Below are 25,170 nucleotides of genomic sequence, written 5' to 3' on the forward strand. Positions count from 1 at the left end.
TCAGATACCTTCAAAAAAGTTAACAAGTACTTTTTTGGGTTCATGACTAACATAGTGTCAACAACAATTCTAAGAAAAGATAGCATATTGATGGCAAGTTTCTGAAAATGGCATCAGAATATACAAATACATTTTGTGTAATGGTTGTTGCGTGGTGTCCACCAGTGACCTGGTTGGCACAGTAAGTGCACGTATTTCTTATTCCTTTCTATGTTTATGAATACCACATGGAACAATAAAATTGCAAACACCGTTTCCAATTCATTCACCTGATCATTTAGTAGAATACTGCATCCATCTGAGTGGACTCCACAATGCGCGTTACACAAACGTTCGTTGCGGTGGACACTAAAAGGTTTGGTGTCCCAGAAAACGAACGTTACATTATTAGCGAGAACCAAGCATTTTCACCAATGCAATCTAAACGGTGCATTACCCTATGTATTTGAGCTATCGAAGGCCGATGATTCGTCAGATTGTTTGATTTGGGCTGATTTTTTTTGTAAAAAAAATGTCTCCATAACGGTCGTTGTGGAGCTTCCGGAAGTTGACACGAAGGAATGAAGTTAGCGACTTGGTCCATACGACAGGTAAACAAGAGACAGTGTGTTGCCAAATTGAAGTTTGGCTCAGTTTCTTAGTTTTGATAACAGGTTTATGTCCAGATTTTTTTTTAAATTTAATTTAAAAAGTTGGAAAATATATGGTAAATGGTCGTTGAGTTTTTGACACCATGATGTTTTTTTATATATTAAATTGCAAAATAAGAAAAAATAATTAACTCGCCCATAGATCGCTACTACCATAGGATACCTCGTTGGGTGTTTGAAAAGCATTAGAGGTTTGGAGCCTCCGTGATTTAACTTACGGACGTACCGACCCCGATAACAGTCGTTGTGACAATGAACACCAAGCACGACGACCGTTACGGGATCTGTACTGTTTTAACTTTATGTTACTGTATTTTTCTTCTAGTATAGATGAAGATATTTCCCTAGACATTATCAACACGTATATGTATGAAGGGCCATATGAAGTTTATTAATGAATTAAATATTCATAACTCAATGTGGCAGAGTTTTTAATGTCACACTGTTGGTGTCCAAAATGGTGGGAAAACGATGAAAATTTGTCTTATGAAAAAAGTTTTTGACTTTCGATCTTGAAGTTGTCTAAGTTATATCTGCTATTTATAATGTTTCACATGATGGGTAGCTATTTGTTAAGAACAGTGTATTGGTGTAAAAAAGTGAATACTAATCTATTTTGTCAAAAACTCTCCAGTATTGTTAAAAAAGACACATATATGTGTGTAAGTCATCTATTCCTTTTCTCCAGAGAACTCCTGACCTATTGAGTTCCTCCAGCTTTTCGTGCCTATCTTATGCATAGTACGTTGTACTTCTGAGGCATTGCTGCTTGTATTTTAAGTTGATTTTTATCAGTTGAATGGGTGAACAATAAGATACTGATTAAATTTATGTAATCCAAATGGAAATGTAAATGCAGTTATTCATTGTCTTCACCATAAGTTATTGTTTTTTTTACTTTCAGCATAAATTTCATTTTATGTATTAGCGGCTTTCAAGAGATGCTGCCTGACCCACTGAGTTACTCAGCATTTTGCGTCTATCTTTTATGTTAACTTAAATGTTGTATCTCTGCCCGCATGAGTAGACCCATGTCCTTGTTTTCCTAAATAAGAACTAAAATATAGCTAGTGAAATATTTTTGTATTCTTGCATACAGAGTTAAAGTAGTCAGGAAAAATGAATACAGGTGCACAACCTTTTATCCGAAAGCCTTGGGACCAGACACCTTTCGTAATTCAGAATTTTTCGGCTTTCGGAATGGAAGATTTTTAGCGTAGTGGTAGAGTGCTCGGCTCATATCCGCAAGGTCGCGAGTTTGCGCCTCGATCCCGGCAGTTACTCAATCGCGAGTTTGAGTCTTCAATGTAGTTTTTTCTTGCAGAATAGGAGAGAATAGGGAGGGTTAGGCTGGGATCATTCTCTGCGAGATGATCTTAGTGCGGGAGACAAGTGTAGGAGAGGTGTACTGACTGTGTGGGCAGAACTTTGGAAGTGATTGCCCACCATTCTCAAAAGCCGCTGTGTCTCCCTGTCCCTGGGATAGCAGGGGGCGATCAAACAGCACAATACCCCTCTCCCCCTCCAACTCCAGAGGAACCCGCTCCCCGATGGGCCGCTACGGCGACAAGTGGCAGTTCGCCCACAGCCCGAGCTGCGGCCCCTCATCTGCAACCCGGGTTCCTCTGGAGTTGGAGTGGGGCTGGGCTAGAGTTGTTGCTGGCTGTGAGTCTCTGGGATCTCCGTGCTTGCAGTGGGCCTGGGGGTCGATGTCCCGATGAGGGGGCGCAGCTCGGGTTGTGGGCGAACTGCCACTTGTTGCTGTAGCGGCCCATCGGGGAGCGGCTTCTGGTGGTCCTGACGTCTCTCAGCTCCTGTCCAGGGGGGTGGCCGGAGATGTCAGGACCAACAAGAACCCGCTCCCCGATGCGCCGCTACAGCGACAAGTGGCAGTTCGCCCACAACTCGAGCTGCGCCCCCTCATCCGCAAACCGGGTTCCTCTGGAGTTGGAGCGGGGCTGGGCTAGAGTTGCTGCTGGCTGTGAGTCTCTGGGATCTCCGTGCTTGCAGTCGGTGTCCCGTTGGTCCTGATGTCTCCGGTCACCCCCCTGGAATGGAGCTGAGACTGGGAACTGTACCGCCCTTGCCCCCTCCCTCTGCAACTGCAAACAACCCCATTCTCCTGCTCACCTGCAAGGGCGGTACAGTTCCCAGTCTCAGCTCCTGTACAGGGGGGTGGCCGGAGACGTCACAGCCCGAGCTGCGCCCCCTCATCCGCAACCCGGGTTCCTCTGGAGTTGGAGCGGGGCTGGGCTAGAGTTGCTGCTGGCTGTGAGTCTCTTGGATCACCGTGCTTGCAGTCGGTGTCCCGTTGGTCCTGACGTCTCCGGTCACCACCGAGAATGGAGCTGAGACTGGGAACTGTACCGCCCTTACCCCCTCCCTCTGCAACTGCAAACAACCCCACAGTTCCCAGTCTCAGCTCCTGTACAGGGGGGTGGCCGGAGACGTCACAGCCCGAGCTGCGCCCCCTCATCCGCAACCCCAAGACCAAGACGTACTTTGCACACCATCAGCTTCTGTCCCTACGGGGAGCGTGTTCCTCTGTAGTTGGAGCGGGGCTGGGCTGCTGCTGGCCGTGGGTCTCTGGGATCTCCGTGCTTGCAGTGGGCCTGGGGGCCGGTGTCCCGTTGGTCCTGACGTCTCCGGTGACTGGCACTGGCTCCGACGTGAAGACAGTGCAAAGCCCCCGCGCCAGTGCAATGAGCGGGGAGCTGGAGAGGGGAGGGAAGGTGTCACACACATGGCCAGGAAGCAAAGGGGTGTAGGTGGGGTGAAACTGAAGGGAGCGACAATCTGCTACTACCTGCCCGCTGAGTTAAAAAGTTCCCACGCAAGACTCACGATACACTGTGTATCGTGAGTCTACCGTGGGAACTTTTTTAATTCAACGGGCAGGCAGCAGCAGATTGTCAATTATTAACCCACCCGCGCAATATACCCTCACCTTCTCTTTTATGAATGGGGATTTATTTCTTCGAGGACCGACCGGAGGTTCCGCTGTCACCTCTGCGGGCCGCCCTCGGTGAACGTCTTCAAGGACCTTTTTTCAAGGACCGATAAAATGTCCGCTATTCAGAGCTTTTCGTTATTTGGAACTTCGTATAAAAGGTTGTGCACCTGTACTTTAATTTAAGAAACAAAGTGCTGGAGGAACACAGCAGGTCTGGCATCATCTGTGGAGTGCATGAGCCGACAACAATTGGGGTCGGGGCCCTTCTTCAGAATGATTCAAAAGTCTATTCCCTCCACAGATGTTTTCTGACCTCCTGAGTTCCTCTAGCACTTTGCTTTTTGTTCATATTTCCAGCATCTGCAATCTTTTGTCTCCAGTGCTCTTTAATTGTCAGGTTGCTAGTTAATGACAGGGCTCTCACTTAACTTTTTTTTCCCTGTTGCCAGCCGGGCAACCTTGGCAGCTTTTTAGGTTGCCAAATTACAGTTTAGCTGGTCATTTAAGACGGTTTGCATGACGTGTGCGATAATGTGCTCGGACGAAGTGCGTAGTTACCAGTCGGAATTATGCTCAATGAAGCATTCACATATTACTTCTGCTTCAAATAAAGTCACAGACTAAACGTATTCACCAATCAAGCCATGATATATACCACAATGACAGGCAGCAAAATTATAATACAGTATCTCAACTCTTTTTAGACATTGCAATTAATGCAATTTCTGTTAGTTCTTTCCACTTCCAAATAAAAATGTGGTTGGATTATTCAGCGTATGATCAACCTATGTCAATAAATCCTGGACCATAGTAACATATATGCTTAACCATGCACACTATAAATTGATGCAAGCATGTTTTCTGTGAAGAACCGAAAATTACTGACATGGCCATAGCATGGGTCGTTATTGCGATTGAAACAGAAACACTCCTGCTTCCCACATAATTTATCAATAACAAAATATACACGTTGCAAGGAAATTTCTAAAGGCATTTTATGATAATAGCTGTTAAAACCGACTATACCCATCTGACAGGTTAAACATTACGCTAACTGACAAGAGATGGCCAAAGAACATAACTGCAGCAAATGTTCTTTTGGTAATATGTTTAAAGGTGTCAAAACGCCACATTACCGGACATTCAGATTAGATGTACGTGTTGTGAACAGCAATGAAGATACCGTTTGTACGTACCAGATTAAAAAAAAAAAATATTGATAAACGCAGTTTCTATCATTCCCACTTCAGAATTAACGTTAAAAGAGAAGGTCGGTGCAGAATGGATGGATTGAGGCAGGTGAATTAGTACGTGTTGGGTGGAGCACGGGGGATGTCAGTGGTGTTGAATGGGGGGATCAGTACGGGATGGATGGGGGGGGGGGAGGATCAGTACAGGATGAATGGGGGTAGACAAAAGTGCTGGAGAAACTCAGCGGGTGAAGCAGCATCTATGGAGCGAAGGAAATGGGTCACATTTCAGGGCGAGCCTTCTTCAGGCTGTTTCCCCCCCCCCCCCCCCCCCCCCATTCTTCTTCTGAATGGGGGATCAGTATAGGATAGATGGGGGGGGATCAGCACAGGATGAAAGGCCGGGTTTAGTGCAGGATGAATGGAGAAGTGCAGGATGGATGGGAAAGGGGGTAAGTACAGGATGAATTGGGGGACCAGTGTAGGATGGGTAGGGAGTGGCAGGAGAATCAATGCAAGGTGGATAGGGTGATCAGCGCAGGATGAATAGATGGGGGGGGGGGGGGGTAGTATTGGGAGGGGAACACAGGGGATGTCAGTGAGGACTGAATAGAGCCGGGAATGGGGATCAGTGCGGAGTGGAGAAGAGGGGTCTTCATTAGGGGGGGGGGGGGGGGGGGGGGGGGCGTACGAGAGAGAGAGAGAGAGATAGAGGGGAGGTGGGGAGGAAGGAACGTCGGCCTTGGACAACATCGCCCCGCTGCCTTGGCCGTCCCTGTCCACCGCCAAGTGCCGCCGCCAAAGGGGGAGGCGGTTAGGATCTCCTCGCCACCGCCTCCCCTCCTCCGCCTCCCAACAGCAAGGTGCGGGGCCGAGCCGTGCAGCTCAAAGATCCTATAGGATCTTTGGTTCAGCTGCTTCAGACGGCCGAAGGAGGCCTTGCCCTCTCTCCCTTCTCCCGGCCTCGGCATGCGAAATGGTTTGTTTTGAAAGCGTCGTTGGCAGAGTGGCAGGCAGCGGCCGCTATCAGGGCGGGCGGGGTGCGGGAGGAGGAGGGATTGGAGCCGCTGTCGCGGCCGCTGCTGCCGCTGTTCGAGGCCCGTCATTCGTTCCGACCCTTCGTCACCACGCACCTAATATCTTTGCCCCGCAATACAGCCGTCGCCGACACGAATCGTCACGTTCCTTTTCTCCAGGGATGCTGCCTGACCCGCTGAGTTACACCAATTTATTGTGTCTATCTTCGGTATAAACCAGTGTCTGCAGTGCCAAGCCGGGCAAAATAACTCGCCGTTTTGGTTGCCCGGCGGCACTTTGGGTGGTCATTGGCACCCGGGCAACTGTTAATTTCAAGCCCTGAATGAAAATTAATTTTACACGTGAATGATGATGGATGCAGGGCATATGCTTGACTAGGGATAATGAAGTCCAGCAGTGTTTTGTTTATGATCTTGTGGAGAATGGTAACTTGAATGAGGTGTCAGTAGATGTTACAAAAATTACTGCTTTTTTGTTGTTATTTTCCTTTTCTTTTTATGACAGATCTGCAAGTATTACCAATCTTTCTCTGGATCGATCTGCTTCGCCCATGATTCCCTCCTACGACACCTCTATTAGTCCTCAAGCTTCCCGGGCATACATCAAAACCGATCCTAATGAAGAAGAAAGGAAAATACTTCTGGTACTCGTTTAACTTAGTTTTCAGCTTTATCTTTACGAGAGAGATCATGTCTTTCTGTAGTGTAATGCCAACTGAATGAGGAAAGCTTTTTTTTCCTGTTGTTCAATGTCATGTTTAATTATTTTCTCTTGTTTAGTGCTCAATATGTGCAATTATGCATTGTTCTGCAGTAATCATTACATTGTACATTTCTCAAAACACGGGTTATAATCGGGCACTTAAAGCAAAAATAAGAAATGCTGGATGATTTCAGCCAGTCAAACAGGATCTGTGAAAAGAGAAACCAGTTAATATTTAGTCTGAGGAAGGGTTTCGACCTGAAACATTAGCTAGTTTTTGTTTTCACAGATGCTGCTTGTCTGTACAAATTCTTCCAGCATCTTCTATTTTTCTTTCAGATTCTAGCATTTAAAGTTGTATTTGTTTTCCACAGTCTTAAGAATCTGCAGTGCTGAGGTTGTATTTGATTGTACGTTGGAATACAGTGATAAATCATACATAATGACATATAGATGCGAGGATTGCTTTTAATGTAACAACAATTAGAAATTATAGATTTTTATTTTTTATTTTTAGGATTCTGTCCAACTTAAAGATTTGTGGAAGAAAATCTGCCATCACAGCACTGGCATGGAGTTCCAAGATCATCGATACTGGTTGCGAACATATCCTAATTGCATAGTGGGAAAGGAACTGGTGAACTGGTTGATTAGAAATGGACATATAACTACACGGTAACTTGTATAACTGGTAGTGAGAGGAACAAAATGGATCAGACGTGCCTTGATGCCAATGTTAAAAACACATTATTGTGAATTCTGGAAATCTAAAATAGAAATGAAAAAAATATTCTGATCAAATTTCAAAACAATGGAGTAGTTCAGGAGGGTGATCGACATTGGTGGGGCAATACTGGTTAATTGGAGAGAAATCCACAGTCCCAGATTCCTCTTGAAAATAAAAATTTAATTAGCAGTTTGATATAGAGACCTGGCCTAGTTCATTCATTCAGGAGCAATTTAATGTAGTAGTTAAAAACATATTGCTACAGTGCTGTCTCACAGCTCCTGACTTGCTACACCAGAGTGGCACAGCTTCCGTAATGTAGTTTGCCCAATTTATGTCCAGGTCTTTCCACTGAGTGTATGATACTCGGTATACGTTGCATTCAGAAAGTATTCATACCCCTTCACCTTTTCTACATTTTGTTATGTTACAGCCTTATTCTAAAATGGATTAAATTCTGTTTTTTATCATCAATCTACACACAATACCCCATAATAAAAAAGCAAAAACTGGTGTTTAAAAATGTTTGCAAAGTAATTAAAAATAAATAACTGGAATATCACATGTACATAAGTATTCAGACCCTTTACTCAGTACTTTGTTAAGGCACCTTTGGCAGCGATTACATCCTCAAGTCTTCTTGGGTATGACGCTACAAGCTTGGCACACCTGCATTTGGGTAATTTCTCCCATTCTTCTCTGCAGATCCTCTCAAGCTCTGTCAGGTTGGATGGGGGAGCGTCGATGCACAGCTATTTTCAGGTCCCTCCAGAGATATTCAATCGGGTTAAAGTCCGGGGTCTGGCTGGGTCACTCAAAGACACTCACAGACTTGTCACGAAGCCACTCCTGCGTTATCTTGGTTGTGTGCTTAGGGTCGTTGTCCTGTTGGAAAGTGAACCTCTTCCCCAGTCTGAGGTCCAGAACACTCTGGAGCAGGTTTTCATCAAGGATCTGTCTGTACTTTGCTCTGTTCATGTTTCCCTCGATCCTGACTAGTCTCCCAGTTCCTGCCATTGAAAAACATTCTCACAGCATGATGCTGCCACCACCGTGCTTCACCGTATGAATGGTATTGGCCAGGTGATGAGCGGTGCCTGGTTTCCTCCAGACGTGACGCTTGGTATTCAGGCCAAAGAGTTCAGTCTTGGTTTCATCAGACCAGAAAATCTTGTTTAGGTGCCTTTTGGTAAGCACCAAGCGGGCTGACATGTGCCTTTTACTGAGGAGTGGCTTCCGTCTGGCCACTACCATAAAGGCCTGATTAGTGGAGTGCTGCAGCTATAGTTGTCCTACTGGAAGTTTCTCACATCTCCACAGAGGAACTCTGGAGCTCTGTCAGAGTGACCATTGGGTTCTTAGTCACCTCTCTGACCAAGGCCCTTCTTCCACGATTGCTCAGTTTGGCCAGGCGGCCAGCTCCATGAAGAGTTCTGGTGGTTTCATAGTTCTTCCATTTAAGAATGACGGAGGCCACTGTGCTCTTCGGGACCTGCAATGCTGCAGAAATTGTTTTATACCCTTCCCCAGATCTGTGTCTCGATACAATCCTGTCTCAGAGGTCCATGGACAATTCCTTTGTCCTCATGACTTGGTCTTTGCTCTGACATGCACTGTCAACTGTGGGGCCGTATATAGACAGGTGTGTGGCTTTCTAAGTCATGTACAATCAATTTAATTTGTCACTGGTGGACTCCAATCAAGTTGTAGAAACATCTCAAGGATAATCAGTGGAAACAAAGCACCGATGCTCAATTTTGAGTCATAGCAAAGGGTCTGATACTTATGTAAATGTGATATTTCAGTGATTTCTTTTTAATTACTTTGTGAAAATTTCTAAACTCCTGTTTTCGCTTTTTTACTATGAGGTATTGTGTGTAGATTGATGATTTAAAAAAATGAATTTAATCCATTTTAGAATAAGGCTGTAACATAACAAAATGTGGAAGAAGTGAAGGGGTCTGAATACTTTCTGAATGCACTGTAATTCACTCTTAAGGTTCTTTTCTGTCCTCCAAACTCCTATTCTGCATTTTGTATTTTACAAATAGTTACTTGTCCATTTTATTTTCTATTTGGTCCTGTTGTCTATTTCCTTTAAATAGCAATCACATACTGCTTTTGGTCTCATACGAAACTTGAATTTTGACCTTCTTCTCTTAATTAAAGAGAACGAATGATCCCATTTTTTTCCGAATATTACTGTCAAAGAAAATTGAATGAAAGATAACTCTCTGTAAAATTTGGCTCTATGTCCTATCGTTAATTTTCAAAGGTTTCCACGACATGATTCCTTTTCTGAAAATGTTATGTAAAAGTTTATTTCTGCTTTCTCCTCTTTGTAATTCCTTATACCCTCTCAGCTAATTTCAAAATAAAATTCACCAGTGGAAATATGATTTTCCAAGAAGTACTTTGGTTCAATTTAACATCGAACAGTACAGCACAAGTACAGACCTTCAGTCCACAATGTCTGTGCCGAATATGACACCCAGACTGTCAATTATCTACCTGCACATAACCCATATTCCTCCATTCTCTGCATATCCATAGGCCTATCCTAAAGTCTCTTAAATGCCACTATCAAATCTGCCTCAACGAATGCCCTCTGGCAGCGCGTTCCAAGTACTTGCCACCCTCTATGTAAAAAAAAAAATAGAGCTGCCTAGTACATCTCCTTTAATCTTTGCCTCTATCACCTTAAAGCTATGCTGTCTAGTGTTTGATTTTTCAATCCTGGAAAAAAGGTTCTGGCAGTCTACAGCTCATGCCTCTCATAACTTTATATACTTTGTCGGGTCTCCCCTCCATCTCTGTCTTTTCAGAGAAAACAATCCAAGTCTGACCGATGTTTCCTTGTACCTAATGCCCCCCACTCCAGGCATCATTCTCGTAAACCTCCTCTGCACCCTTTTGAAAGCCTCTACATCCATCCTTTAATGGAGAAACCAAAACTGCACACAACACTGTAAATGCGACGCAACCCAAGTCCTATAAAACTGCATCATGACTTCCTGACTCTTATACTCATACCTTGACCCATGAAAGCAAGCATATCATTAGGCCTTCCTTACCACTCTACTTGTGTTGCCACTGTTAGGGAGTTATGGACTTGGACCCTAAGATCCCTCTGTACATTAATTAAGGGTCATGCAATCAATTGTATATTTTCCTCTTGTATTTGACCTCCTAAAGTGCAATACCTCACACTTGCTCAGATTAAACTCTATCTGCCATTTTTCCGACCATTTCTGTAGTTGATCTATATGCTGCTGTATGCTTTGCAACTTTCCACGCAGTCCACTACCCTGGCAATCTTGGTGTCATTTGCAAACTTACTGCAAACCATCTATGTCTATGTCTAAGTATATATATTACCAACAGCAGTGGCCCCAGCACTGATCCCTGCAAAACTCCACTGGTTACAGACCTCCAGTCTGAATATTATCCTTCCACTACAACTATGTCTTCTACCAGTCAACCAGTTCTGAATCCATATGACCAAGTTGCTGTTAATTTCAAGAATCTTCATCTTCTGGAACAATTTACCATGGATGGACTATAGCAAATGCCTTATTAAAATCCATGTAGACACATCCACGGCCCAACCCTTATTGATTACCTATGTCACCCCTTCAAAAAACTTAATCAGGTTAGTAAAACAAGACCTGTCAAAATAAAGTAATGACTATCCCAAATTAACCCATTCTTTTCCAAATGGGTGAAAATCCTATCCTGAAGAATACTATTAGCTCCCCTAACAATGTGAGGCTCACCAGCCTAAAATTCTCTATACTTCCCTTAATAAACGAACAACATTAGCTACTCTTCAGCCATCTGAGACCTTGCCTGCGGCTGGACAAGACACAAAGGTCTTAGTCAGGCTCCTACAATCTCCTCTCTTGCTGCTCTCAACTGCCTGGGATACATCCCAGCAGGTGCATTATACACCTTAATGCTCTTCAAGAGCCCAACACCACCTCCTTCATCTCAAACTGCCCTTGTGTATTAGTATTCTCCATACTGAGCTCACAATCCTCCTTCTTGGTGAAAACAGAGGCTACTGCTCATTTAGTACCTTGCCTAAGTCCCCAGACTCCAAACACAATTTCCCTCCTTTATCCCAGAACAGTTCTACCTTCTCCTTGGTTACCCTCTTGTTTTTAATGTAGATAAAACAAGCTTTGGGATTTTCTTTAATTGTGGCCGCTTTTGGCCCTTCTTATGGCCCATTCTTGTTCTTTCCACGTATTTTCATATTCATCAAAGTCCCTGCCTGATTTCATCCTCTTAAATGTTACATGTGCTTCCTTTTACTTTTTGACCAAATTTGCAACCTCTTGGTCATCGAAGGTTTCCTTACTTTGTCATTCTGGTTCCTCCTCCTTACCAGAAATTCAGAACGTTAATCAACTGGCCCTTCAACGACTCCCGCATGTCAGATGTGGACTTGCCCAATAGGAACTGCTCCCGGTGTACGCTACCGGGCGCCTGCCAAAAAAACCCAAATCAACTTCCACATTATGTAACGCTGTGTTTATTGTGAAAATGAGGGAATACAAATGCTTCAAATCTTGACTTTCATATTTCATAATATATTTTGCATATGACCATCAGAGTTTGTCTTATATATAGTATCTGATGCCTCGGGGATTAGATTTGTAACTACAATCTTATCTAAGAAGTTAATCTCGCTTACAGGAAGTTGAAAAGCAATGTACAAATTTGTATTATTCTGCATCTTAATTTAGTTTTGTTTTCCATTGTTATTCCATCATTTGAATATTACGATACTAGATACTTTATTCAACATCTTTTCTTTGTCAGAGCCCAGGCTATTGCCATTTGTCAGGCATTATTGGATGGACGATGGCTTGACTGTGTAACTCATCATGATCAACTTTTCAGAGATGAATATGCCTTGTACAAGCCTTTACAAGTAGGTGAATAAAGCACTCAAAATTGCTTGTTTGTGTTAACACAAAGCAGTCATTTTGGTTATATGGGGTAAGCCATCTAAATTATCAATGAAATATCGTACAATCTAACTTGAACATTTTCAATATTTTTCGATTTCTCTTACTGTATTTAAACGCCCCATCTCAATGAACCGAAGAGACAATTAAAATGAATTAATTGAATGGCAAAACATAAGTGAACACTACTTAACAGGGAGATAAATTTGGTTTTGTTGTCAGATATCTACTGGCCAGGGGTTATTTTCTTTTCCTTCACTCTTTTCCGTTTCAAAGGCAGATAATTTTTCCTCAAACGAGTCACTTCCTCTTAGAGCATAAGCAACTCTACCCAGCTTGTGATATCTATTCACTGCTAAGTGCTACTCTGCATAGTATTAATTTGTTTTTGCACTGCTGGTGCTCTAGTCCAAGCATACATTTGCCTCTGCTCTAAAGCACACATGCACCTGTAACATATGCTGAATATTGGGAATCTGGTTCTGATCCCTGCCCTCTGTTGGTGTTGTCCCATCAATGAATTGCTCCATAACTTGGTGCAAAGAGTCTGACAATAAGACTTGGTGTGGCGTGGCACTTGTTCAGTCTCAGCACTCGGATATGGGGTTAAAGGCTGCACCTCAGCCGTCAGAATGAATGGAGGCCATTGCATAGAAACGTAGAAAAATAGGTGCAGGAGTATGCCTTCTGGCCCTTTGAGCCAGCACTGCCATTCAATAATGATCATGGCTGATCATCTAAAAACAGTACCCAGTTCATGCTTTTTCCCCATATCGTTTGATTCCTTTAGCCCTAAGAGCTAAATCTAACTCTCTTGAAAACAGCCAGTGAATTGACCTCCACTGCCTTCTGTGGCAGAAAACTCCACAGATTCTCTGGGTGAAAAAAAATGTCCTCATCTCAGTCCTAAATGGCCTACCCCTTATTCTTAAACTGTGATCCCTGGTTCTGGACTCCCTCAACATCAGGAACATTTTTCCTGCATCTACCTGTCCAATCCCTTAAGAATGTTATATGTTTCTATAAGATCCTCTCTCATCCTTCTAAATTCCAGTGAATACAAGCCCAGGTGACCCATTCTTTCATCATATGCCAGTCCTGCTATCCCAGGAATTAACATGGTGATCCTACGCTGAACTCCCTCAATAGCAATAATGTCCTTCCTCAAATTAGGAGACCAAAATTGCGCACAATACTACAGGTGCGGTCTCACCAGGGCTCTGTACAACTGCAGTAGGACCTCCTTGCCTCAAAACTCAAATCCTCTCGCAGTGAAGGCCAACATGCCATTAGCTTTTTTTACTTCCTGCTGTACCTGCATGTTTACTTTCAGTGACTGATGTACAAGCACACCCAGTTCTCATTCCACTTCCCCTTTTCCTAATCTGACACCATTCAGATAATAATCTGCTTTCCTGTTCTTGCCACCAAAGTGGATAACCTCACATTTATCCACATTATACTGCATCTGCCCACTCACCCAACCTATCCAAGTCACCTTGCAGCCTCGTAGCATCCTCCTCGCAGCCTACACTGCCATCCATGTCTGTGTCATCCGCAAACTTGGAGATGTCGTGTTTAATTCCCTCGTCTACATCGTTAATATATATTGTAAATAACTGGGGTCCCAGTTGCGGCACTAGTCTTTGCCTGCCATTCTGAAAAGGACCCGTTAATTCCTACTGTTTAAGAAGGAACTGCAGATGCTAGAAAATCTAAGGTAGACACCCGCTAAATTTCTCTAGCATTTTTGTCTACCGTTAATTCCTACTCTTTGCTTCCTGTCTGCCATCCAGCTCTCTATCCATGTCAATATCCTACCCCCAATACAATGTGCTCTAATTTTGCACACCAAACTCTTGTGTGGGACCTTGTCAAAGGCTAATTTGAAAGTCCAGATACACCACATCCACTGGCTCTCCCTTATCCATTCTACTTGTTACATCCTAAAAAAATTCCAGAAGATTAGCCAAGTATGATTTCCCCTTCATAAACCCATGCTGACTTTATCACTGCTTTCCAAATGAGCTGCTATAACATCTTTAACAATCGACTCAAGCATTCTCCCCGCTATCGATGTACGGCTAACTGGTCTATAATTTCCCGTTTTCTCCCTCCCTCTTCTTAAAAAGTAGAGTTACATTGGCTTCCCACCAGTCCATAGGAAAGGATCCAGTGTCAAGGGAACATTGGAAAATGCTCGCCAATGCATCCACGATTTCTAGGGCCACCTCCTTGAGTACTCTGGGATGCAGACCATCAGGCCCTGGAGATTTATCTGCCTTCAGTCCCAACAGTTTACCCAACACCATTTCCTGACTAATTCCCTTCAGTTCCTCCCTCCCACAAGATCCTTGGTCCCCAAGTATTTCTGGGAGATTGTTTGTGTCTTAGTGAAGACTGAACCAAAGTACTTGTTTAACTGTTCTGCCAATTCCTTGTTTCCCATTATAAATTCACCTGTCTCTGATCGTGAGGTACCTATGTTTGTCCACTAATCTTTCCCTTTTTACATATGTAAAGAAGCCTTTAAAGTCAGTTTTTATATTCCCCGCAAGCTTTCTTTCACCCCCCCCCCCTTAATTAACCCCTTTGTCCTCCTCTGTTGAGTTCTAAATTTCTCCCAGTTCTCCGGTTTGCTGCTTCCTCTGGCCAATTTATATGCCTTTTTCTTGGATTTATCACTATCCTTGATTTTCCTCGTTAACCACAGTTGAGCCGCCTTTCGTCAGACAGGGATGAACAATTTTTCGAGTTCATCCATGCGGTCTTTAAATCTTTGCCATTGCATCTCCACCGTCAACCCTTTAAGTATGATTTGTCAGTCTATCCTAGCCAATTCCCATCTCATGCCTTCAAAGTCTCCTTTCTTTAAGTTCAGGACCCTGTAGGCCCCCCTCAGCCATGACTGACCATGGGTGATGCATCCTAGTTGTTGGCTGCTTGCTCCAAACCTCGGCTGGAGCAGCGTCGCTTGTGGCTGAAGAGACCAATGCTGGAGTGACAGTCTCTGTGGCAAAGGTCACATTTGTGTGTGTGTTCTCTGGTTTGTTGAATTTGCTGCGCTCCTTTCTGCGTATCCGCTTGTCTGCCGCTGCGTTCAACAGTTTCTCTTCCCCCGGTTTGAGATGTTAGTTCAGGGTATCTCTCCACCTCGTGCGGTCAGCTGCAAGGCTCTCCCAAGACTCCACATCGATGTCCAGTGCCTTCATATCTCTCTTGCAGACATCCTTGTAATGTAGCTGGGGGCGGCCGATGGTTCTCCTCCTAAATGTCAGCTCTCCATAGAGGATGTCTTTTGGAATACGGCCATTGTCTATGCGGTGGACATGACCCAGCCACCGCAGTCTGCGCTGCCTGAGTTGAGTGTACATACTGGGGAGGCCAGCGCGAGACAGGATCTCGGCGTTGGACACACCGTCTTGCCAGGATATGCCCAGGATACGGCGGATGCTTCTCAGGTGGAAGGTGTTGAGTCTTCTCTCTTGCTTAGCATATGTAGTCCATGTCTCACTGCCGTATAGCAGCGTGCTGTTGACACAGGCATTGTAGACTGCTATCTTTGTCTTCACTGTCAGCTTTGGGTTGGTCCACACTCGAGTTGTGAGTGGAGCGAGTGTTGTAACTGCCTTCCTGATCCTCTTGTCAATCTCTGTCCAAGGAGAAGTTTTCGGTGATGGTGGAGCCGAGGTACGTGGACTGATGAACAGCATCGAGTTTGTAGTCGTCGATGGTGATGACAGGCGGTGCCTCTATATCCTGCCCTAAGACGTTTGTCTTCTTTGGGCTAATGGTCAGCCCAAAGTCCTTGCATGCCCGATAGAAGCGGTCCATCAGTGACTAGTTCCTGCTGGGTGTGGGACACAACCACAGCATCGTCGGCAAACAACATGTCTCCGATGAGAACTTCATGTACTTTTGTCTTTACTCTGAGGAGGGTGAGGGTGAAGAGCCTGCCATCTGATCTAGTACGCAGGTAGATCCCCTCTGTTGCTGTGCCGAAGGCATGGTTCAGGAGCAGAGTGAAGAAAATCCCAAAGAGCGTGGGTGCGAGGACGCACCCTTGTTTGACACCACTGTAGATGTCGAAGGGCTCAGAGAAGCTGCCATTGAACTGCACTGTCCCCTTCGTGTTGATGTGGAAGGATTCTATCATGGTCTGTAGTTTTGGTGGGCAGACGATCTTTGGCAGAGCCTTAAATAGGCCATCTCTGCTGATTAGGTCGAACGCCTTGGTGAGGTCTATGAAAGCAACATACAGGGGCATCCGCTGTTCACTGCACTTCTCCTGGAGCTGGTGAAGGGAGAAGACCATGTCTACTGTTGACCTTCCAGCTCGGAAACCGCACTGTGACTCTGGGTAGACCCGTTCTGCCAGCTTCTGCAGACGGATCAAGATGACCCGAGCAAAGACCTTGCCGATGGTGTTGAGGAGGGAGATGCCTCTGTAGTTGTTGCAGTCGCTTCTCTCACCCTTGTTCTTGTAGAGGGTAATGATCGTGGCATCCCTCATGTCCTGCGGTACAGCTCCTTCTTGCCAGCACTGGCAGAGGACTTCATACAAAAGAAGCAGTAAGGTAGTCTTGCAATGCTTGATCAGGTCAGGGGGAATCCCGTCGCTGCCTGGGGCCTTGCCTGAGGCCAGGCTGTCAATGGCCTTGCTGAGCTCTTCTACCGTCGGCTCTGTGTCTGACTCATCCATGGTCGGCAGGCACTCGATGGCATCATGGGCTGAGGGGGACACAGTGTTCTCTCTCGAGTAGAGGTCGGAGTAGTGTTCCACCCATCTCTCCATCTGTGATTACTTCCCCAGTGGAGGATTTGAGAGGGGCTGTCCTAATGCCTTCTGGACTGGTCCTAATGCCTTCTTAATGCCATCGTACATTCCCCTGATGTTCCCTGTTATGGCGGCCATCTGGATGTCCTCACTAAGCTGTGTCCAGTAGTCATTGGCGCAATGCCTGGCAGTCTGCTGAACTTTGCGGATCTGCAGGTTCTTCTCATTAGCTGACCGCTTGTACTCGGCTAGGGCGGTGTGCTTGGCTTCGATGATGGGAGTCATCTCGGTCAACTTGTCCTCAAACCAGTCGTGCGTCTTCGAGGTCTTCTTCCCAAAGCTAGCCAAGGCTGTGCGGTGCATAGTGTCCCACAGAATTTCCCTCTTCTCTGTTGCAGAGTCTCCAGCACATGAGGTGCCAAGTTTTCTATCAAAAGCCTCTGCAAACTGTTGCACGAGGTCTGGATGGGGAATCTTGCTGACATCGATGTGGGGGTTCCCCTGCTTTTTGGTACGGTAAAACCTCTTTGGCTGCAGCCTGATCTTGCAATACACCAAGGAATGGTCTGTGTCGCAGTCCGCACTGTGGTAGGAGCGTGTGTGGAGAACGTTCTTGATGGCAGCACGTCTGACTAGGATCAGATCCAGTTGATGGCAATGCTTTGAGCGTGGGTGTCTCCAGGAAACCTTGTGCTGGGGCTTTGTCTGGAAGTACGAGTTGGCGAGGCATGGGTCATGGTCAGTGCACAGCTCAAGCAGTCGCTGTCCGTTATTCATTTTACCCACACCAAACTGCCGAATTCGTGGTTGCAATCTGCTGTTCGGATGTTCCTAATCCCCGTGCACACAGTGAGGATAGCAGACCCTGGCGGGACAGCACCTTATTGGCTGGGGACTGCCCAGCTTGAGGTGGGCGGTAGCTGTCCACTGAGATCCGAAAATCCCTCCCACCGTCGGGAGCAACTCCTGGCGCCTCGCTTTACGCCAATCTGGCGATGACTTATAACCGGTAACTGTTGCTCCCCGTGTTGTGTTGACGCCGCAGGCAAAGCTGGAGTGTCCTCTCCAGGTTGTAGGTGTAGGTTTGCAGGTGATGTGTGGTCGGATGCAATCCTGGGCGATGTCATATGGAGGACAGGCTGTGGCCCATGCAGCACGTCCCCCCCTCTCCACGTCAATGATCGATCCAAAGGAACAGCAGGGCCGTTACAGTTTGGCACCAGCACCGTCGCAGGAGCTACCAGAGCGAGGTTGTAGACCACAACGAACTGCCTTTGGGACTCCGACTCCAGATTTTCTTGAGGTTTACTCCTGGAGCCTTTTCCATGACTGGATATGGCCACAAGGCAATGGAGGTTTTAAATCAATTTTCCCTCTCCTAGATGGACTGCCTTCCCAGGCTGACGAGCCCCATTTGCCCGAGACTCATGGGGGCGGGAGCGTCTACCTTCCTGTGCAGGTCTATAGCACCTGCCCACTGCCCTCACGGACCCTCGTCTCTGAATTAAACGTGCCACTCTCCATCCTGATGTAGAATTCCACCATATTATGGTCACTGTTGCCCAAGAGGCTCTGCCCAACAAGATCGCTAACTAATCCTTCCTCATTACACATGGCTTGCCATCTAGTCGGATCTTCTACATATTGGTTTAAAAAAACCATCCCGTATACATTCCAGGAAATCCACCTCCTCAGCACTGCTACCAATTGGTTGGCCCAATCTATATGTAGATTAAAGTCACCCATGATAACTGCTGTACCTTTGCTACACGCATCCCTAATTTCCTGCTTGATGATATCCCCAACCTCCCTACTGCTGTTTGCTGGTCTGTATAAAGATTAGCAGCTTTATCCACAGGCAGCTGAGAACCTATGTTCTCTCTCATCATTGCCTGATGGATGTGATGAAAACTTTTGTCTCCCCCTACACTTTATTTGGCTGCTCGACTCTCCCGAACATGAACAATTTCTAGTGGCTATGTTGGTGGCCACTGTTGTGGTTTCCACAGAGAAATCTCTGGCCTGGTAAGAGCTTTACAGTCAAACAAGGAAAAAGGGGGAGTTAATTAACTCCCAACACATAGAACAAGTTGCTAAGGGTGAAAATCAGATCTGGGTGCTCCATGAACACTTGAAGCAGACACTGTCAATCCTCAGCAATGGCCACATTCTCTCTGCCAGCCGACATCTCAGCTGACCCACCTCATACTAACCCTCACAGCCAGTCTCTCCATGCAAAGCCATGAGGTAAATTGTTGCTGGATTCATTCATGCCAGATTCCAAGCACGGCAGCCTTGTCAATAATGTGATACAATCATATAATGACCCCTTTTAGGACAGATTCCAGGAGGCACATCTCAAGTGCCAAGTATATTCAAAGATAAACACAAAAAGCTGGAGAAACTCGGCGTATCAGATAGTGCCTCTGGAGAAAAGGGATGGGTGACGTTTTGGGTCGAGACCCTTCTTCGGGTTTTTTTTTTTGTTTTGTTTTGTTTTGTTTATTTTATTAGAAGTTAATACAGTACAAAACAGTACAGTGGAACCTAATTTTAGGTCCCTTCTTCAGGTTTAAACCAGCATTTGCAGTTATTTCCTACACATATCAAGTATAGCTGTTTCATTGAGGCTGATGCCCTCAAAATGGCATTAAAATTCCAAAATAAATTCTGGGAAAGATTTGGATAGATTGGATGGTACTACAAGACTTGCCCCTCAAAGGAAACTCAGCAACCGCCACTGCCTCTGGGCCCTCCTTTCACTTTCCTGGAACATGCTGCCAGGATGGAAGTGAGAGCAGATATGGGAGCGGTGTTTGGGAAGCTTTTAGATATGTGGATGTGGTGGGAATAGAGGGATACGAGTCGTACAGGCAGAAGAGATTAATTTAACTTGGCAACTTGTTCAGTGCAGACATTGGTGGCTAAAGAGCCTGTTCCCATGCTTTACTGTTCTATGTTCCAGATACGGCTCTGGGATAGGGTTATAGCAATGGCATAGGGAGTTGGGGAAATACCCAGGGCAGCAAACCAATTGTAGGTCTCAATGCATGAATTTCTCCCATTCTCACTGCAGTCCTTTGCTAAGTTGTGCAAGTATCTTGGTTCCAAACCAAAGTGAACAAGTTATATGCGGAAAAAGTCCCTTGATTTTTATTATGTTTGGTTAAATGGCTGACTGCATGGTCCATTTTAACAATTTTGAGATTTTCAAATAGAAAAAACATGTAAAGTCTTTCTTGCATTTTCTTGACATTTATTATTACGTTTCAAAATTCCAGAGGTATTAAACATCAAGCCAGTTTGTCAAGTGGAAGCAGTATAAAAGGAAGTTATTGAATTATGGGAACTATTTTTAGTTCCCAAAATTCACCCACTGGTCACAGTGGCGCAGCGGTAGAGTTGCTGCCTTACAGCAAATGCAGCGCCAGAGACCCGCGTTCGATCGCCACTACGGGTTCTGTCTGTACGGTGTTTGTACATTCTCCCCGTGACCGGCGTGGGTTTTCTCCGAGATCTTCGATTTCCTCCCTTACTCCAAAGACAAACAGGTTTGTAGGTTAATTGGCTTGGTAAATTAAAAAATTGTCCCTAGTGGGTGTAGGATGGTGTTAATGTGCGGGGATCGCTGGTCGGTGGGCCGAAGGGCTTGTTTCCGTGCTGTATCTCTAAACAAAACTAAGCATTTTCTCTGAACATCATTCAAAGTTTTAAAGCATTAGTTTGTATTCTACCATGTGATTAAGTTTCCTCAATTTGGACAGTGATATTTATAATCCAACTGTTTCAAAATAATGTTATTTTTGCAAAATGTTCAAATAGGTGGTGATTTCTTTTCCAGTTAATTTTAACTGTTAGTTTGAAAATAAATGTGTATGTTTCAGAGTACTGAGTTTTCTGAGACACCATCTCCAGACAGTGATTCAGTAAATTCAGTGGAAGGCAATTCTGAACCATCGTGGTTTAAAGACATCAAGTTTGATGACAGTGATACTGAGCAGATGCAAGATGATGGAGAAGAAATCATGCAAAGTAAGTTACATTTTTAACGATGTAGTAGGTGAGTGAGGTCACTTTATTTTGAGGGATAAAAGAGTGAGAACTTATTCTTTGGTCATTGGATATTTGTGTTCCCCTTATGATGAACATTTATCCCCATGACAAAAATGTTACTTTTGATGAACATTTAATTTTATGTGCAGAACAATTATTTGTAGCACATAACAATTATTGTACTTGTTCGTAACATAGTTATTGCCAGTTTTTTTCGAAAGGAGGAAAGAAAAGCCTCTCATTTCTTTGCATGAATTATAGTTTGGAAATATGCTGTGCAGTATACATTCTGGGAGGGGTTTGTCAGTCTGACACTGGTTCGAGTAGATTTATGAAACTAGATATAGGTAAGATTGATTATATCACTTTTTGACTCTTTGTAACCCTATCCATTTGTTAGAACCAATTTACATCAAGCATTACGAGTTCCTCCTGTCTTTCCAGCAGCCTACAATCTTAACGATAGATCATATTTAGGAGTTTAGAGTAGTTTCAATAATTGGATTTTTGTATGATTAACACAATTAGAACTAGGTTCTCTGAAATGGTAATGAATGAATAAATGAATGAGATAAACTACTAATATTGTGGTCCAGTTATGCAAGCGTTTTCCACCAAATTAGCCACCAGGTTTTCGTTGAGAATTTCTGGAGACAAAACCTTTGATGTCAAACATCACATTTAAAAAATTATTTCATTTACTTTTACACTTCCATGGCCTCTCAGCTAATTGTGACACAATAGTCAGTGTAATGTTATCCAAAGTTTCAATCTAATTTGTAACTTCTCAGGAAGATACTAACAGCAAACCATTGTTTAGAAAAAAGAGGAAGGTGAAATAACAATGCGCCGATCATTGGTATAAATAGATAAAATTCTTGCTGGTGCCATTCTGTGGGAATAATCTGAGGAGACAGTCAGCAGTTCCCTTTATCTCGTGTTTTGAAAGCAAGCTGCAGGGGATGAAGAGGAATTTATAGACTAGGTACCTTCATTAACTTGGCTGATAAAGGGGACAAGAAAGGAACAATAAGGGACACCAAAGAATACTAAGGCTGCTCTTCCAGTGGTCAGCACGGTGACACGGGTAGAATTTCTGCCTCAAAGCGTCAGAGACCTGGGCTCAGTCCAGACTACGGGTGGTATCAGTACGGAGTTTGTACGCTCGCCCCGTGACCTGCTTGGGTTTTCTCTGAGAACTTCGGTTTCCTCCCACACTCCAAAGACCTACAGGTTTGTAGTTCAATTGGCTTGGTGTAAATCTAAGAAATTGTCTCGAGTGTAGGATAGTGTTAATGTGCGGGGATTGCTGGTCAGTGCGGACTCAGTGGGCCGAAGGGCCTGTTTCCACGTTGTATCCCTAAAGTAAACTATAAACATAAATATGAATTCAGTGGAGCTAGTTATTGAAAAATTGTTGAAAGTAAAGTTAATATTAACTGAGCATATCCTGTTAGAAATACATTTACAATTTATGTACAATTTTAAAATTTGTCTTTCAACATGCACGTAGGATTTCTTTTTGATTATAAAATGTCAGCATTATGTTTTTGTGCACTGACGTGTGTGTGTTATCCACAGTTTTAGCTGTGGTGAATGGTTTTTGCTTTTTGAATATCTTTGTTTTGTTCGTTGTACTTTTCGACAGCTTGGTGTGTAATTGTGTAACATCAATAGATTCCCTCATTCTTGATGACAGTAAATTCAACATATTAAAATATGGTCATTTCAAAAAGAGCAATTACCACAATCGGCACACTTGTATGAGTCTTTGTTTTCCATGCAGCCAAGAGGTTAATCAGTCAATTTTGCAAACAATTGCTTGTTTTAATCTGTTGGCAAGGTTTATTTTTAATACAGCATACAATGGGTTTTTTAAATTTTACTATCAAGTTGTTATACAATGTATTATATTGTTAATAATCCAGTTTTGTTATTAGATAATTTTTCTAGCAAATAATGGGTTGCTGAGTTTGCAGAATTCATTCTTATACAATATTCTATGTTCATCTTCTATTTACAGTGATTGTCATAGCTGTAGAAATGTTCATAACTAATTGTGTAAAGATCCTGGTATGCATAATAAATATTTATGTAAACAGCCATTATTACTGCACTTAATTTGTAAGCTGCTCTTTTTGTGCTTCTTCCCTCCCTCAAAATACCATTTTAATACATTTAAGCTTTGTTATTCTACAATGTTACATTGACAATGAATATGGTTTCTTTAAGAAGAGATTTCATTTCAAAAGTGCGGAGAAACCTACTAAAGTGAACAATCATAGCTACACAGCAGCATGCAGTTTTTCAGCTAATTATACATATCGTCTCATGTAGAGTACATAAATTAAAATTCAGGAAGAGGGTTCAAAAAGATGGGTATCTGATAACGTAGGTAAATAACAACTATGCTGATGGTAACACTACATAACAGCGTTTAGTTTCCGGGCTCATTATCTGTTAAAGAAGAAAAGTAATATGACAAACTTTTTTCTGAAATGATATCATTTTTATGACAAAATGAAATGTAACCATGTCTTTATGTGCCAACATCAGCGAGTCTTCTCTCGCCTATTTTATGGTATATTTCCCTGTGCCGATATTATTGTTCCCATTCTAGTGAACTGTGTGGAGCAACTAATTGGGAGCATGCCCACCTACTAACTAACTGCTATGCAGTTTATTTGTGGATTTGGCAAAATGCCGTGGCATGCAACAATTCTGGATTGTAACCACATGTCTTCAGCAAACTAAGATTTACTTAAAATTTGGTGTTTATTTATTTGGAAGTAATAGTTTCTGCTAGAATTAACTTTGCTTTAAACTTGACAGCTGTGTCAAGTTCACAATGACTAAGTTTCATTGGGTCACAACAAATTCATTCTGAATGGAATATCAAGTGACTTGGTGTTAAGTTTGCAAAAAGCTAATAACAACCCATGACATGGGTTAATACACAGTTTGAATGTCAATGGCTATGAAGGTGCTTTGGTTAAATTTCCACGAACGCAGTCATCGTAATTTTTTACAGGCTTTTCCAGCCCTAGCAAGCGTACATCAGTAAGCAGCTTTCAGTCAGTCATGGACAGCGACTCTGCAGCCTCTATCAGCCTAAATGTGGAAATGGACAATGTCAACTTTCATATCAAGAAACATTCCAAGTACCCGTATGTCCCAACACATCCAGCAGATCAGAAAGGTATGGAAGGGAAAAGACACAATGGAGGAGTCAGTGGTAGGAATGCAGTTTAGTTCTTTAGTCTGAGGTTTGGGGTAAAATTAATGCCCAAGATAAAAGTATGCTTAATTAAAAAAATAAGTAATTGTTGACACCTGGTAGTTAGTATAGAGTTTTGGCCCCTTGGTTTAATCCAGAAGAACTAATTTACTTTCTTAAAACAAAAGGGAATTAATTTTATTGAATGAGTAAGCAATGCCTGAATACTGGGCTGTATTTGCACCTTGGCTTGACAGTAAAACAGTCCTGATTATTTTTCCCTATTCTGCCCATAACCCTCCTTCAGTTCATCCACTCTCTATATAAAAAAATAATCAATGCCATATCCTTTGCATGGTAACATTACAATTCTTGTACCTGCTTTGCAACTAATCTTTGCGTTGCAACTGGCTGGCATTTTACAGATGCCATGGATTTGTCTTCTTGCTATGCTGAATGCCTTCAAATTATATTGTTTTGATCATGTTCTCTTTTATCTTCCTAGAATATAGTTAAGTCTATCATTTGTTATCGCTACGCTGATGGTGTCCATAAGTTATTGTTGTATCACAGCCTCTTTAAGCTAATGTCTTTGCTTGTGCAAGATGCCATCATTTGCTTAGTACCATATAGCATTTAATTTTGATAATGTTTATTCTTGTCCTGACCTTGTGAAATAACAAGCTTTGCGTGGTGTGCTCTGTGTTTGTCTTGTGTTCGGTGGCTGACATATTCATGCATTTCTTTATTCTGTAGATTGCATTTAGCTAAGATTAAATCCTTTAAGTTCATAAACTTTTGTTTTAATCCAGCAAATCTCAGAAATGGTGTCTTCAAACTTTAATTTTATATTAACAACCCGTTTTTATTTTATTTTCCAACAAGAT

At 43.5% G+C, this 25,170-nt stretch overlaps 1 protein-coding gene across 4 annotated transcripts in view; it reads left to right on the forward strand.

Annotated features, from left to right (window-relative positions):
* Positions 1 to 25,170, forward strand: part of pikfyve (phosphoinositide kinase, FYVE finger containing) — a 126,560-nt gene that overhangs the window by 42,010 nt on the left and 59,380 nt on the right. For 3 of the 4 annotated variants that reach the window (XM_055637655.1, XM_055637657.1, XM_055637656.1), the window contains exons 9-13: positions 6,336 to 6,474; positions 7,051 to 7,208; positions 12,088 to 12,199; positions 20,898 to 21,045; positions 24,098 to 24,265. In XM_055637655.1, the coding sequence (XP_055493630.1) occupies positions 6,336 to 6,474; positions 7,051 to 7,208; positions 12,088 to 12,199; positions 20,898 to 21,045; positions 24,098 to 24,265 (725 nt within the window). The remainder of the gene's footprint in view (positions 1 to 6,335; positions 6,475 to 7,050; positions 7,209 to 12,087; positions 12,200 to 20,897; positions 21,046 to 24,097; positions 24,266 to 25,170) is intronic. The other variant, XM_055637658.1, reaches the window with a different exon arrangement.

The sequence above is a fragment of the Leucoraja erinacea genome, chromosome 7 (assembly GCF_028641065.1).
Source record: "Leucoraja erinacea ecotype New England chromosome 7, Leri_hhj_1, whole genome shotgun sequence".
Classification (NCBI taxonomy): domain Eukaryota; kingdom Metazoa; phylum Chordata; class Chondrichthyes; order Rajiformes; family Rajidae; genus Leucoraja; species Leucoraja erinaceus.